The sequence below is a fragment of the Gorilla gorilla genome, chromosome 5 (assembly GCF_029281585.2).
Source record: "Gorilla gorilla gorilla isolate KB3781 chromosome 5, NHGRI_mGorGor1-v2.1_pri, whole genome shotgun sequence".
NCBI lineage: Eukaryota > Metazoa > Chordata > Mammalia > Primates > Hominidae > Gorilla > Gorilla gorilla.
In genome coordinates this window covers 195,525,323-195,540,125 of record NC_073229.2, presented here as the reverse complement: position 1 = coordinate 195,540,125, position 14,803 = coordinate 195,525,323, and the positions used below count along the sequence as shown (strand labels likewise).

The 14,803-nt window shown below is 35.8% G+C and overlaps 1 protein-coding gene across 2 annotated transcripts in view; it reads right to left on the bottom strand.

The window, feature by feature from the left end:
* Window positions 1-5,291: 5,291 nt before the first annotated feature.
* LOC129534553 (solute carrier family 35 member F5-like) overlaps window positions 5,292-14,803 on the bottom strand; it is a 40,020-nt gene continuing 30,508 nt past the window's right edge. For both annotated transcript variants that reach the window (XM_055392012.2, XM_063708020.1), the window contains 4 exons: window positions 14,521-14,611; window positions 10,571-10,725; window positions 9,262-9,359; window positions 5,292-6,712 (listed from right to left, as the gene is read on the bottom strand). In XM_055392012.2, coding sequence (XP_055247987.1) covers window positions 9,284-9,359; window positions 10,571-10,725; window positions 14,521-14,611 — 322 coding nt within the window. In that variant the 3' untranslated portion in view covers window positions 5,292-6,712; window positions 9,262-9,283. The remainder of the gene's footprint in view (window positions 6,713-9,261; window positions 9,360-10,570; window positions 10,726-14,520; window positions 14,612-14,803) is intronic.

The window sequence follows — 14,803 nt, the reverse complement described above, 5'->3', positions numbered from 1 at the left end:
ACACCCTAGTGACAACTTTTAAATAAAATACTGGATAGCTGGGCGCAGTGGCTCACACCCGTAATCCCAGCACTTTGGGAGGCCGAGGCGTGTAGATCACTTGAGGTGAAGAGTTCAAGACCAACCTGGCCAACACGGTAAAACCTCGTCTCTACTATAAATACAAAAAATTAGCTGGGCGTGGTGGTGCATGTCTGTAATCCCAGCTATTCGGGAGGCTGAGGCAGAAGAATCACTTGAACACAGGAGGCAGAGGTTAGAGTGAGCCGAGATCATGCCACTGCACTTCAGCCTGGGCAATGGAGCGAGACTCTGTCTCAAAAAAAATTAAAAATAAAAAATAAAATACTGCATAATTACATGCTATAGTAAATTAATCATACGCTCACAATTTTAGCTTGGATTTGTTTTGCAACTGATTTGATGCTGTCTGAAAATCAAGATCAAGCAGGTGATGAAAACTATACCTTTTGAACATGCATTAGGTAACCAGGGGGCAACATAGTAGGGACTAATAAGGCCAGCAACTCAGGAAAATTAGCCTATTCATCTGACATATTCGGCCTCCATAAAACTGCCATGGATTCCAACTGTACTCAAACATAATACAACTTCTTCAATGCTGCTTTATAAATCTGACTGAAAACTTTTAAGGAGTCAAGATGCTGAACACCCTAACAAAAGCAAAAACAAAATTACGGCCTATGTGGCGTCACTGTTATTACCACTCTTTACAAAGCACTAAGTACACACAGGTGTTTGGCATTGTCTCTGGAACTACAAAACTACGGCCTATGTGGCGTCGCTGTTATCACCACTCTTTACAAAGCACTAAGTACACACAGGTGTTTGGCATTGTCTCTGGAACTACAAAATTAAACTTTTAGAATCACAGCATTTTACACCTGAGAGGAATCTTAAAAGATACTGAATTTCGCTCCTCACTTTATAGCTGAGAAGAGTGAGGGAAGGACTGACCATGGGAGTCAGCATTTTTCAAGCATCCAGGCACGCTGGGCCTGGTATTTCAATTAGAGTTTCTCATTCTCACAGTCTCAGGCAGGTTGCATTAACCTCCACTTCACAGCTAAGTAAATGCGGATCTGCCAGATTGAATAATCTCCCCCAAATAAATTCACTAATGAGGAACAGAAGGAATCCAACGTCAGAGTTAGTGCTCTTCTCAGAGTAATAATCTGCAAAGTGTGGTCCTGGGACCAGCAGCTGGGGCATTACCTGGACCCTTGTTAGAAAGGCAAATTACCAGGCCCACCATCCCCACCGCCAGACCTACTGAATCAGAAACTCTAGGGTGGCACCCAGCAATCAAGTTTTTGGTTTTGTTTTTTTAATAGACAGGGTCTCACTTTGCTGCCCAGGCTGGACTGCAGTGGCCCAATAATAACTCACTGCAGCCTCGAACTCCTGGGTTCAAGTGATCCTCCTGCCTCAGACTCCCAAGCAGCTCAGACTACAGGTATGCACTACCATGCCTGTTTGTTTTTCGTTTTTGTTTTTGTAGAGACAGGGGTCTTGCTGTATTGGCCAGCCTGATCTTGAACTCCTGGGCTCACGTGATCCTCCTGCCTCAGTCTCCCAAAGCACTGGAATTACAGGCATGAGCCTGTGTTCTCCCCTCTCTTCCAATAATGTGTATTCAACAAGGCCTTCAGGTGATGCTGATGCTGTCTGAAAGCCACTGCTCTCCAGCATGTGGTCTCTGAAACTTTACTTAGGAGTATGCATATTAAAATATATATATAACTTAACACTATGCTACTACAAAGGGCAAAATAATTCACTTTATTGTACTTTATTTTAGAATAATTAAGACAAGGATAGGCTTCAATGAAATTTTGCTTTGATGTTACATGGTCTGACACTGGATTTCTTCATAAGAAAAATAAATGTGAAAGCTATTCCAAGTAAGCAAATGGTGGCAAAAACAATCTAAAGAATTGGTTTTAGCCAGGCATGGTGGCTCATGCCTGTAATCCCAGCACTTTGGGAGGCCAGGGCGGGCAGATTACTTGAGCTCAGGAGTTCAAGAGCAGCCTGGTCAACATGGTGAAACCCCATCTCTACTAAAAACACAAAAATTAGGCAATATAGCAAGACCCCATCTCTACCAAAAATACAAAAAAACTAATCAGGAATGGGGGCACATGCCAGTAGTCCCAGCTACTCAGGAGACTGAGGTGGGAGGATGGCTTGAGCTTGGGAGGTTGCAGTGAGCCAAGATCCTGCCACTGCACTCCAGCCTGGGTGACACAGTGAGACCCCATCTCAAAAAAAAAAAAAGAATTTCATCTCATGTCAAAAATAAGACTTTTGGACAGAAATCTTCTGCCTGCCTTCCAAGGACCCACTGAAATTAATGGATACTCTCACATGACTGACTTTATTATTAAATACTTGCTGTAATCACAACTAGGCATAGGAAAATCAAGTAGAGAAATACTGAATGCCTAGCATACAACGATCTAAGTGAAAGTTAATAAAAGTAGCTCTTCAGAAAGACATCTCATGTAAAATTAAATTTAAAACTAAAAATTTCATGAAGTGACCTGTTAAGAGTTTCAATTTAGAAGCTTTACTTTTCTAATTTTAAAACATCATGAATGAAATGGTGTCTTCATCTAGGTGCTTCTCCATCAAAATCCCTAGCTCAAAAATAAAAATCATGTTTGTGTCACCCCAGATTCAAAATGCTGTTATTGGAAATGTTACCATTTCACATGAACATTCCAGCAAATATGCATATAGAGGGTACTCATTACTTTTGGTTGGTAATTTTTCCTTAAATATATTTCAATGATTTCATTGTTTGACATTTTCATAGTTAACGTATACTGAATACAGAAAATTTTGTAGGAAAACACTATTTTTTAAATGTAGTAACATTAAAATATTAAAATATCTCGTTTATTAAAGGCTCTTAAGATTTAAAGAAAAATTTCCTGTGCACATACAATGTACCTATGAAATACTGTATTATTAGTTATTGTACAGGCAAATGAGGCTGTTACTATAAAAAAATGTGGTGTCTAAAAATTGCAAGTCTATGTGAAAAATGAACCTCAATTTATCTAAATGGGATTTGGGGGACACGGCAGACTACTCAAATAGAACTCAAACTTCAAATTCTGTAAACTGAACATCTCATTAATGTCACTTCACCATTTAAAAAAGTCAGCACACAATGTTAGCTATGTAAGTTTATCTGCAGATGTTACAGGTAATTATTTCTGTTAACTCCTCCTAAAATATTATTTAGTAATAAAGAATATTTCAAAAGGAGAGTAGGTAGAAATGAAGCAAGATCATAACTATAATTACTTAATATGAAAATGACATTTCATTTATTTGCTAATATGTGGAAAAAAACATTTTCTAATTAATTCCTCCTTTATCCTTCTTTAAAAACATTTTATTTCTTCAACCAGCACACTGAGGATTAGTGCTATGGGTATTACCACAGTGCCCTATGAAAAAACTTGGCTTCCAGAGGAGTCATACCTTGCATACCTTGGAGTCATACCCCAAATTGGCTCTGTATGATTGATTTTACAGTGGGCACTAAAATTCTTCTGAAACAAGGCTGTGTACCTTTGAGAACATTCACATTTAACCTTGTGAGCTCACTTCTACAAGAACAATGAACTTATTTGTCAGCTGCCACGGGGAAAATCAGCTTAATGTAAAGAATTAATTAAATCAGGTTGACAGAAGCCAATATCTCAATGTTTTTAAATTAAAATTTATTTAAAGGAATAAGTATGGGTGCATTACATAAACCTAATGGTTCTTCTAAGCTTCAAAAAGCACTCATTTCAAAAGTATTCACTTTTTTTTTTCTTGAGACGGAGTCTCGCTGTCGCCCAGGCTGGAGTGCGGTGGCCTGATCTCGGCTCACTGCCAGCTCCATCTCCTGGGTTCACGCCATTCTCTCGCCTCAGCCTCCCGAGCAGCTGGGACTACAGGCGCCCGCCACATCGCCCAGCTAATTCTTTGTATTTTTAGTAGAGACGGGGTTTCACTGTGTTAACCAGGATGGTCTCGATCTCCTGACCGTGATCCGCCCGCCTCAGCCTCCCAAAGTGCTGGGACTACAGGCGTGAGCCACCGCGCCCAGCCCAAAAGCATTTACTGTTAAGGCTGCCTCATTTTTCAGCTTTGTTGTAGTTGAGATTCTGATGTTCACCTAACAAAGTCCCTGACAAAACAGACTTCCTTCAATCCAGGTCATAATTTGAAACGTTATACAATAATGAGATTTAAGTGATGAATGGAAAGAAAAGTAGGAGACTGAAAAGATATCAGAAATTTCTATTTGTTTTTAGATTCAGAAAAATATAATTACAGGCCAACATGGATCTGACAGAGAGGAAGGACGTCAGCAGTTACTTGAATGTAACCCCTTCCCAGCATTTCCAAAGACCTGCAATGTGCTCATTGTGATCCAAGGGCCTTGTTACCTAGTTTCTGGGTGATCTACAGAATTGAAACAACCCAGCACAACTTTATTTCTTGAGAAGATGAACCCTTAACTATGAAGGTGCAGAAAGGAAGTCTTCAACTGCTCACTCACCATGGCTACAGTATTCAAATGCAACAATCATTCAGATAAATAAAACCTGTGAGAAAAAGCCAACAGGTGGGCAAGCAAAGCGGCAGTGATTCATACTTTCAGTTAACCAATTGAACAGTGGTGCTTCCTTCTAAAGAAGTTGTTCATTGATTTTTGTTTTTTAAGACACAGAAAAGCAGGAGTATAATGAAAGAAGATTGGCTGAAGGTCTATGCAGCCTGTTAACTACGGCTTAGTACTTCCAGAATCCTGAGGAACAACACATGACCTGTGTGATGATAAGAGCACAGAACACATGAACAACCAAACGATTCTAAGCTCAGCCTCTTTCCCTATAGTATTTACAGAATAATTTTAAATTTCAGTTTCACCTCCACTACTTCAACGATTTTACCCTGTAAATTGCTGAAGGTCTTTGTGAACTGTCGAACAGCAAAAACAAAAAGTAGAGGTATCTAGATTATAAACTTCAACCAAAAGTAGTCCTTGAGTAATTAAAATGTTACTTCATTATGTACTTTTTAAAAGAAAATTCCTCAGAAGTCCACATTCTTTACATGCCTTCACCCTGTTGAGCTAAACAGGTCAAAAGTATAATAAACTCAACATTATTTTTAACTTGCATTATTGGTGGTGCCAAATGAGAAAAGAGCTGTTTTTGCCACTTTGGGCTGGATGATTAAAAAAAAAAAGAGAGAGCTGTTTGTATTTTAAATTTAATATCATAAACAATTTTTAAAGGTAATATAATATAGAAGTTCTCAGAATGAAACAAAAGGAAGGCTAAACTTCATTTTAGACTCATGGTAACACCAAAGCAACTTTAAGAATGTGAATAGGAAGCTAAACACTGCAAAGAGAACTCTTAAAAATCAGATTAGTTAAGAAATTTTGAAGAGAACTAAACTCTTCACACAGAAAACTTGAAGAGAATATTGATTAATCAAAAGCCTGTGAATCCTGGGACATACGTTTACTGATATCTATGGTGAATAGAGTCCAGGAGCAGTTGCATAATAAGTACATGTAAGGCCTAAGTTTAAGAATTGCAATTAGGAGTATTTTACATTTAATTTATAATCTTAGTAGAGGAAAAGTTCTGATGTGATTTTAAAAACAGAATCCCTTCTCGCCTTACTTACTTGGTACTTTAACCATTACAAATTTATTCAGGAAAACTAAAATTATTTAAAGAAGAGACATCTAGTTCTAGAGTAATCTGGCACATTCATATGTGAAAAAAATTAGAAATCACTTGATACATCTACAATACACAAATACACGTATAAACATTGTATTTTAATAATACTCTTTGTCACTTCAATTTAAATCATTCCATTATGAAAATTTCTTAATTGAAGGGAGACTATTTCTTCAAAACTCTAAATTAAACAGAGCTTTATCAATTAAGTTTACAGCAATATAGCCTTTAGAAATACATATTTCTTCATTTTATAATAATACTTCCCCTTTAAAAATTTGCCACGGTTTGTCACAGATTTAAAATACAAGGCACCTAATGCTATAAAAGAATAATACAGTAAATGTAGTGTAAGTGAACCAGATATTTTCTCAAATACTTATTCTTTTTAAAGTCCCATGAAATTTGCACAAACATGCTTGTTGCATAAATTAAACATTTTTTGTGTAGTTAATTTGCAATATTCTACAAAACCCAAAAATATAATCCACACTTATTACAGGTAGCTTATTTTAGCATTTTACCTGTCAGAAATACTGGTCTATGAACACTTGAGTGATTTCTTGAAAACATTTTCATAATATATTCCAGCATTTAACATGTGAAAATAAAGTCCCAGAACATTAGGATTTATTCCTTGATTAGTTCAAATGATTTCAACAGCTGAATTCCTTGAGATGTGTAAGGCAGGTTGGTCCTTTGGATGGACTGTAGACTGAAACTTCCTATAACTGTAGTGATATGTACACAGCTACATAGCAAAGTGCTTCATTATGAAAATGAAGAAAACAGGTATGAGAAAAATATATTTTAGAGTTTCGAAGAACTGAAACTGTTATTTTTCAGACTAGGCACTGAAACATTTTTTCTACAAAAACTTGCCAGAGATTGTCTCTTCGCTGTATAGTTCCATTATCAAGCTAAAAACAGAAACCACAGAAATGTGATTAGATTATAATTTCACAGTTTTAGTTTTCTATAGTTTACATTTTAAAAAGCAAATTATCTTAAAATTGAAATACCTATTTTCACTGTATACATACTTAATAACTGGATACTCAAATTTGGAGTACTAAGAACTTATGAATGTGACTTCTATAGCAATGTCAAAAGCTGACATCAACACTAAAGACTGTGTATTAGCAGTTAGTTGTACTCCTGGTATATTCCACCATTACTCCTGCAAAGACAAAGACACCTGCCCAGTCTATTCTACTCTATTGCAATCCATCCTCTCTAGTCTTCACTCTCTTCTTTACACAGCTCTCACTTCTAAAAATACTGAAACCTTGCTGGATATGGGTAGGTTTAAGTGTGAGTATGAGAACAATGCACAGCATACCCAAGAAAAATAATGCATAAATTACAGCATTAAAAAGCTTTCAAGAATACAAAGTCCTCACTTAATGTCATAGGTTCTAGGAAACTGACTTTAGGTCCCCGAATAACATTTTTTCGTTCAGTGTTGTTATGTTATAATGTTGATGCAAAAACAAAAGTTTTGCTGTAATTTTGCATAAAGTCACAGTTTATAAGAACCTACTGATGATGTTAAGTGAGGACTTACTGTAATTGTGTTTACTTTTTTTAAATTTAAAGATGGCACATAAACATATATTTAGTTCCACTTGTTCTCCAAAACCTCACTAAAAAGGAAACAAAGGGTTAAAAAAATATATTTTTTAACAGAAATAAGGTCTCACTATGTTGCCCAGGCTAGTCTAAAACTCCTGAGCTCAAGTGATCCTCCCTCCTTGGCCTCCCAAAATGCTAGGATTACAGGCATGAGTTACTATGCCCAGCCTGGAATTTTTTTCTTAAAAGGAATAAACCACATTAACAAAAAGAAAAGTAGAGAGATGAGAAAATAACAGCCAACTCTTGGTTAGCAATGGAAAAACAGGACCAGATATCTCTGTAAGGAGGGGTGAAGAAACAACTAAAAACAAGAAGACTGGTATAATGTCTATAGAAAAAGCAGACAGACACTCAGATGCCCTCTCTTACTTTTCACAGTTGGCCAAGTGCCTTTTCTCTATCCCAGGAGAAGACTTTAAGGTTTACTCTCCAAAAAGGGTAGTAACAGAGAATCTCTGGATAAGGGAAATACCAGGACGAACCCTACATAGCTCAGTTATAAGTAACAATTTTTTAGTGACAACAATATAAACACTGACTACAGATATATCCAAAATTATGCAATAACTATACAGGGATGATGAGGAGGCCGAACTGATATGGAGACAGGAGGCATATGAGGTGGGAGCAGAGGAGGAGTAAACTTGAAAATAATCTGTCCTCATTGATCTTAGTGGGAAAGTCAGCTGAAGATGCCTAAAACCGAGAACTCATGAAACACAAGTCATAAGCGTGATACTTAGGGAGACAAGAAGGAAGATACCAAAAGAATCAGCTAAGAGTTTAATTTCCTCAGAGTGGGAAGAAAATGAAAGCAGGATGAGCAGGGCAGGGAAGGGCAGGGGTAACTGCCTTGTACAAAAAGTCTTGGAGAACTAGAGCTCAAACCATGTGCAGGTATAAACTAGATTTAAAAACAGCACACTAAAGAAAAACAGAAAACCAGGACAATTAGCTGTAGGTTAGAAGCAAGTTTACCATGAGGATAACGAAACTTAATCTTCAAGCCTAATATGTGTTAACAACTGACAGGAGTTGTACAATGTTCTAGATAGGGAGGGAAAACTCAGTAGCAATCAAGAAACATTTCAATATAAATTGCCTAAAGATGTCTTAGAAAAACTAGAAAAATTCTAGTAGTTTATTGTGATCTTTCATTCTAAATAATCACTTTTGTACCTGCAAAATCTGTATGTTACATTTAATTCAAGCTTTCATTCAGCAAAATATTAAATGTCATGTACTCTATCATCGAAGACATATAAAAGACACTATTTCTTAAAATGTAAAAAATGGAAAAATATTCCAGAAGCATTGTTAAATGACAAAGCAATGTCAGAGAATGAGGATAAACACTGTGCCAGTTATGTAAAACACACAAAGACTAGTATTTTCCAACCAGTATATTGTACCCCAGGATATTACATTTTTCTTTTATCATCAGAGAAAAAATATTTTTCTAAAGCATATTATTAAATAAAATGACCCTTAGCATGAATAAAAATGAGTTAAAACTTTCTGATCATTTGAGTCAGGCACTATTATACATACTTTATATTTACCAAGTATTTACTATTTTAACACCCTCATAAGGGAGGTTCTACTGTAATCCCATTTCACAAATAAGAAAGCCGGAGCATCAAGAGATTAAGAACCTTGCATAGGGCCACACAGCTAGTATGTGGAGAAGACGGAACTGGAGTCCAGGCTTTATCCCCTTTAGCCTCTAAGGCTGTATTGCCTCTCAAACAACTAATTATAGAAAATCAACCCTTTGAATATGACACAGATAAGAACCTTATTCAATACTAAACCCAGCTCACATACAAACCTGGGCTACAGACAACAAACAGCTAACTAGCTCCATCCTCCTGAGAAACACTGTGCATAGAGATGAGACTCTCACACTGTTCACTGTCTTCTGGAACTCTTAAGAAAAAAAAAAAGCAATAATTAAGGAAAGCTTTAGAGCTGAAAAGGAACCTCAAACCTTATTTATTCCATTGGCTGAAGCTATGTGGACAGGATGCAAGTCAGTGGCAGAACCACCACTAGGATAAAATTTCCCAAGAACTTGTCCCAAGTTAGCGTTTTTTGTTTTTGTTTTTTAAATAAGAGATAGGGTCTCACTTTTTGTTTTTTAAATAAGAGACAGGGTATCACTTTGTCACCCAGGCTAAAGTGTAGTGGTGCTATTATAGTTCACTGCAGCTTTGAATTCCTGGGCTCAAGTGATCCTCCTACCTCAGCCTCTCAAGTAGCTTGGGACTACAGGTATATGCCATCGTGTCTGGGTAATTTTTTTTTAAATTTTCTTAGAGACAGGGTCTTGATATGTTGCCCAGGCTGGTCTTGAGCTCCAGAGCCACTGGAACCAAGTTCTTTTTATAGCAAAATGTAAAAAGCTTTCATTCTTAAAAAGAAAGAAATTGGAAAGAAAAACTGAGGCAATACTATTCTATCATGAATTATGTTCAAACCAATAAAAGTTTTCTATATTTAAGTTTGTTACGGCAAAACAGTAAACCTTTTGGTATTACCTGTGAATCACATTTTTTTTTTTAAAAAAAATGTAGTTACTAGGCAGGCAAATCACTTGTGGTCGGGAATTCAAGGCCAGCCTGGCCAACACGGTGAAACCTGCCTCTATTAAAAATACAAAAATTAGCTGGGCATGGTGGTGCACGCCTGTAATCCCAGCTACTCAGGAGGCTGAGGCAGGAGAATCACTTGAACCCAGGAGGCAGAGGTTGCAGTGAGCTGAGATCGTGCCATTGCACTCCAGGCTGGGCTACAGAGCAAGACTCTGTCAAGAAAGAGAAAAAAAGAAGAAAGAGAAGAAAGAGAAGAAAGAAAGAGGGAAAGAAAAGGAAAGAAAAAGAGAGAGAAAGAAAAAGAAAGAAAGAAAGAAAGAAAGAAAGAAAGAAAGAAAGAAAGAAAGAAAGAAGAAAGAAAGAAAGAAAGAGAAAGAATCTTATTACCCAAAAGATCTAAACAAATTATTTTCATCTGCCGTAACATATAAGTTATCATCTTTCAATAATTCCTCACAAAATCTCTAAAAGCTAGGCCAGCATGATGCAATTCTCAGTTATCTAGCAAACACTATTTTTAAAAATGTGTATTGGGACTAAACGTACCTCTGAATTCGATGTTTTCTGCATATAAAAGCAAATATTCTTCTGATTCCCAACATCACAGGATCCCAATTATTATAATGGCATAGGAGAGTTACAATAAAAAATGAAAAAAATACAGGGATAGCTCCTGCAAAAAATAACCAAGAAAACTGCACCTAAAAATAAAAGATAGAGGAAAAAACACACCCACAATGATCATTAAGGCAATTTTCCCCTTCAGTGTAAGTTTTCTATTTGTGAAAACTAGCAGGAATAAGAACAATGGGAAGACAAAATTAAACACTGACAATGTATTAAGTGTATTATTATTAAATAAGAATTCAAGACTTCAACTTACTATTCCATGTACCTAAATTACCAACAACAATAGTTCTTGCTTGGAAAATAAGCTAAAGGAAAGCCAAGAAAGCATACTTTCCATTTATAGGCATTGTACACTTAGAGTAGAGATATACAGTATGAAACTTTGCTCCTGCACACCATGTTGCTCATTTCTCCTTCACAGTTTGCTGCCTAGTCTCAAGTGGGTCTCTCTCCCTCAGTTTCTGAAGTCATCTTCAAAAAATGTATATTTTCATAAAAAGTTACAGTTGTAGTATGCTGTGTATGCTACAGTCCTTATGACAGTACCAAAAACAAATTAAGTGCAAATTTGACACTCAAAACTCGCTTATCTAGTAATAAATGAAAAAAGCTCAAAATGAAATAATGACCAAATAAAATAAAGAAAAAAAATAGAAATATTTTTACTAAGGAATGTTAGCCAGAGAAGACAAGCAACAAGACAAGCCTCATCAGTGATGTCAACAAGTCTGATCCTCCAATCCATCATTTATCAGGCTTGTCAAGAAAATAAAAAATATCTGTAAGTAGGGTGGAGGTATTAAAATCAAAAAGAAAAAAAATAAGAAAAACAAATATATAAATAAAAAGAAAATAAAAAATAATGAGATGCCATCCAAAACAAAACTCATTCTTCCCTTTCACTGGTTCACTTTTACCATCTAGACTCAGCTAAAGATCAGAAACGATTGTCAAAGAAGCCTACACTGATCAACCACTGAGACTTAAGTGTAACACACAGGAGGTTTGCTTTAAAAATAATGATGAAAATAGTAACTTCTATCTATAAAATAGGGAAGGAAAACTGTGTTTGCCCTCTTTGAGAATTTAAAAAAAAAAAAAAAAAGGGCATGGAGTCATAGGTAAGACTCCCTCTGGTGGAAAACATATACTATTCCATTTCATAGCACCATTAGTCAGAGTAAACGAGTTTTGTGAGCATAATGTCTTTTATGAGGGAACTCACAATGCATAACACAAGAATAATAACTGACAATTTTTAACATGCATGCCCTATTTCTATGGTATTCATATACAATGACTGAGTCAGCCTAAGAACACCCCGGAAAGAATAGTCATTAAACTGAAAAGCCTTCATTTAGTTATGAAATTACCAATATATTTTAACATATTCCTGGAATATTTGCCAGAATGACTAATAATCAGGAAAAACCATGCTGCATTTAAATTATCCAAGATCAGAAAAGGTATTAAGAAGTTATAAATAATGCGATTAAAAATGTAGATATAGTTGATAGATTTCATGAATATTCAACTAAAAACCTTATTTCATAACTGAATCAAAGCAAACTTAATAAAGATAGATAAAGCCCTAGAAGACTTTAGAAGGCAAGTTCACTTTCCACAATGTAGCTGTTTATATGTTGTCTCATAATAAAAAACTTCTAATTTGATTTCCAACAAGCTAAGACAAAAGAAATGAAGCCATTTATTACAACAAAGAAAATTACCTATGTAAACAAAAATTTTTTTTCTAATTCCTAAATATATCTGAATATCAAATAGAATATGATCAAGGATGCTTTCTATTATATAAAATGATTATAAATAGATTTAAATAACCAATTTGTTTCAAGCACAATGTTAATAAATGCTAACATTTCAGAAGCTATATATAAATACAGTTAGCTAATTAAACCTAAAAACCCTAGAAAAGTATATTTCTCTTATCATGTTTGTGTTACAGTTCTGGACACACACTGTTGCTTTTTCCAGATGGAATCTCCCTAACCTCAATCCTGACACCAACACACAGCCTGCTCCTTTAACTGACTGCCCAGTTCTAGATATGAAGACAATCAAGAACACCAAATCTTTTCTTGATTGTCTTCATATCCAGAACTGGGCAATCAGTTAAAGTTTGGTTATGTTTTTATAATTAATTGCATGTGCATACATTTCCCCGTTTTGTCTTTACCCTAAAATACTTTATTAAACAAATTATAACCATTATTGTTTGTAATGATAATTATGAAATGACTAATCATTTAATACAATTAGGTCCCCTGTGACTATTTTCTTAAAAATTCCTGAACATTAAGCTGCAATTTTTTTCAATCTACGAAAGCTTTTGTTTTTAAAATATCAGTACAATAAAGATGATTTACACAGTAGTCTACCAAAATCCTCTAACAAGTAGCACCTTCCCAGTTTCACAACCAGTTTGGTTCATATTCAGGATTATGACCTGAAGATGAAGAAGGGCCTAGATATTACTTAAATCTATAAAAGAATGATGTGTAATAATGTGCAATGTTAGTGTTATATAGAATATCCACATTCTTTGAAAATGCAAGTTATGTAAGATAATTAATTCTCAATTAAGGAAAGAATCTCAGTTCTTTAACCATGACAAATAAGAATTTACTGACCATAAAACAAAGTTAAATATCAGTAAAGAATTATTTTATAAATAAAGAGGATATACAGCACTAAGCATATTTTGCTTTTATCTTTTTTTTTTTTTTTTTGAGATGGAGTCTTGTTCTGTTGCCCAGGCTGGAGCGCAGTGGCATGATCTTGGCTCACTGCAACCTCCGCCTCCCGGGTTCAAGTGATTCTCCTGCCTCAGCCTCCCAAGTAGCTGGGATTACAGGTGCCTGCCATCACACCCAGCTAATTTTTGTATTGTTAGTAGAGACGGGGTTTCACCATGCTGGCCAGGCTGGTCTCGAACTCCTAACATCAAGTGATCTGCCTGCCTCGGCCTCCCAAGTGCTGGGATTACAGGCGTGAGCCACTGTGCCTGGCTAAGACCTAGAGAAAAATAGGTTTAAAATTTTGATTATTGCTTGTACACATTATAAGCCTTTGGGTCTTGAAGTATTTCCCTCTTCAAATTATATTAGACTAAAACACACATACACACACACACACACGCACACACACACACACTTCTGTGACTTAGTAGTTGCAGTTAAAAGTTAAATGCCTACATATACTGAACTGTGTGATAAATGGCTATGCTCCATCTTTCAGTGCTGGGCAACAGCATACCTCTGTTCTTCCTGCTACATTCAGGAGCACTGAATAAACTCTTCCCTTCTAGGCTGCTGGCAGCAACATCCCAGATTCTCTTTTCTGTGGTGTTAGCATTGCCAATATTTATCACGAGAATCCCCACATCCATACTAGGCCTTCAGAGAAAAGGGATGGGATACCCACTCTGCTGAGTCCAGAGAGAGATGGCTAACTTTTACTGCAAACAGCATGATTCCTGTGCTGCTCATTCAGCACAGTGTGAAGGAGCCTGTGACAGGGTTTATCGCAGAAACTAAAATGCTTGTATGATAAAATGTGACTTACCAAAGAACATCTGGAACAGAATCAGCTCAAAAACTGGAGAACTACCTATGAAGATGATGCCCTTAACTTAGAAATTTAGGGAAAAAATGGAAAAGCTAAAAATGGAAATTATCTATTTCTTCGGTACTTTCTATATTTCTATGTAGTAAAGCACCTTGGGAGAGAAAGCATCAAGTATTATTTATGTTTGTATCCTTATAATTTAATCACATCTCAACTTTCATTAGGTTTGTTTTAATAACACACCTAAAATATCTATGAATAATAAATAGTTTCCTTACCTTTTGCATACACATGTCAGCTATTATGGACAGAGGTATTGTAAGGCTTAGTGCAAGTGTGCCTATCAATGATGAGGTAAGAAAGCAGCCCCTAAAAAAAAGAAAATATACATTTCTATATTTAAAAAATTAAACGACCAAAGAAAAACACTGAACAAAGACTTTCTATCCTATAATATAGGCCTGTGAGATCAGGAGCAAAGATAAGAGGCTAGGATGGATTGAAACATAAAATATAATAAAGTTATTAAGATGATTCTCAAAGTTTTTCTTCAAATATTAA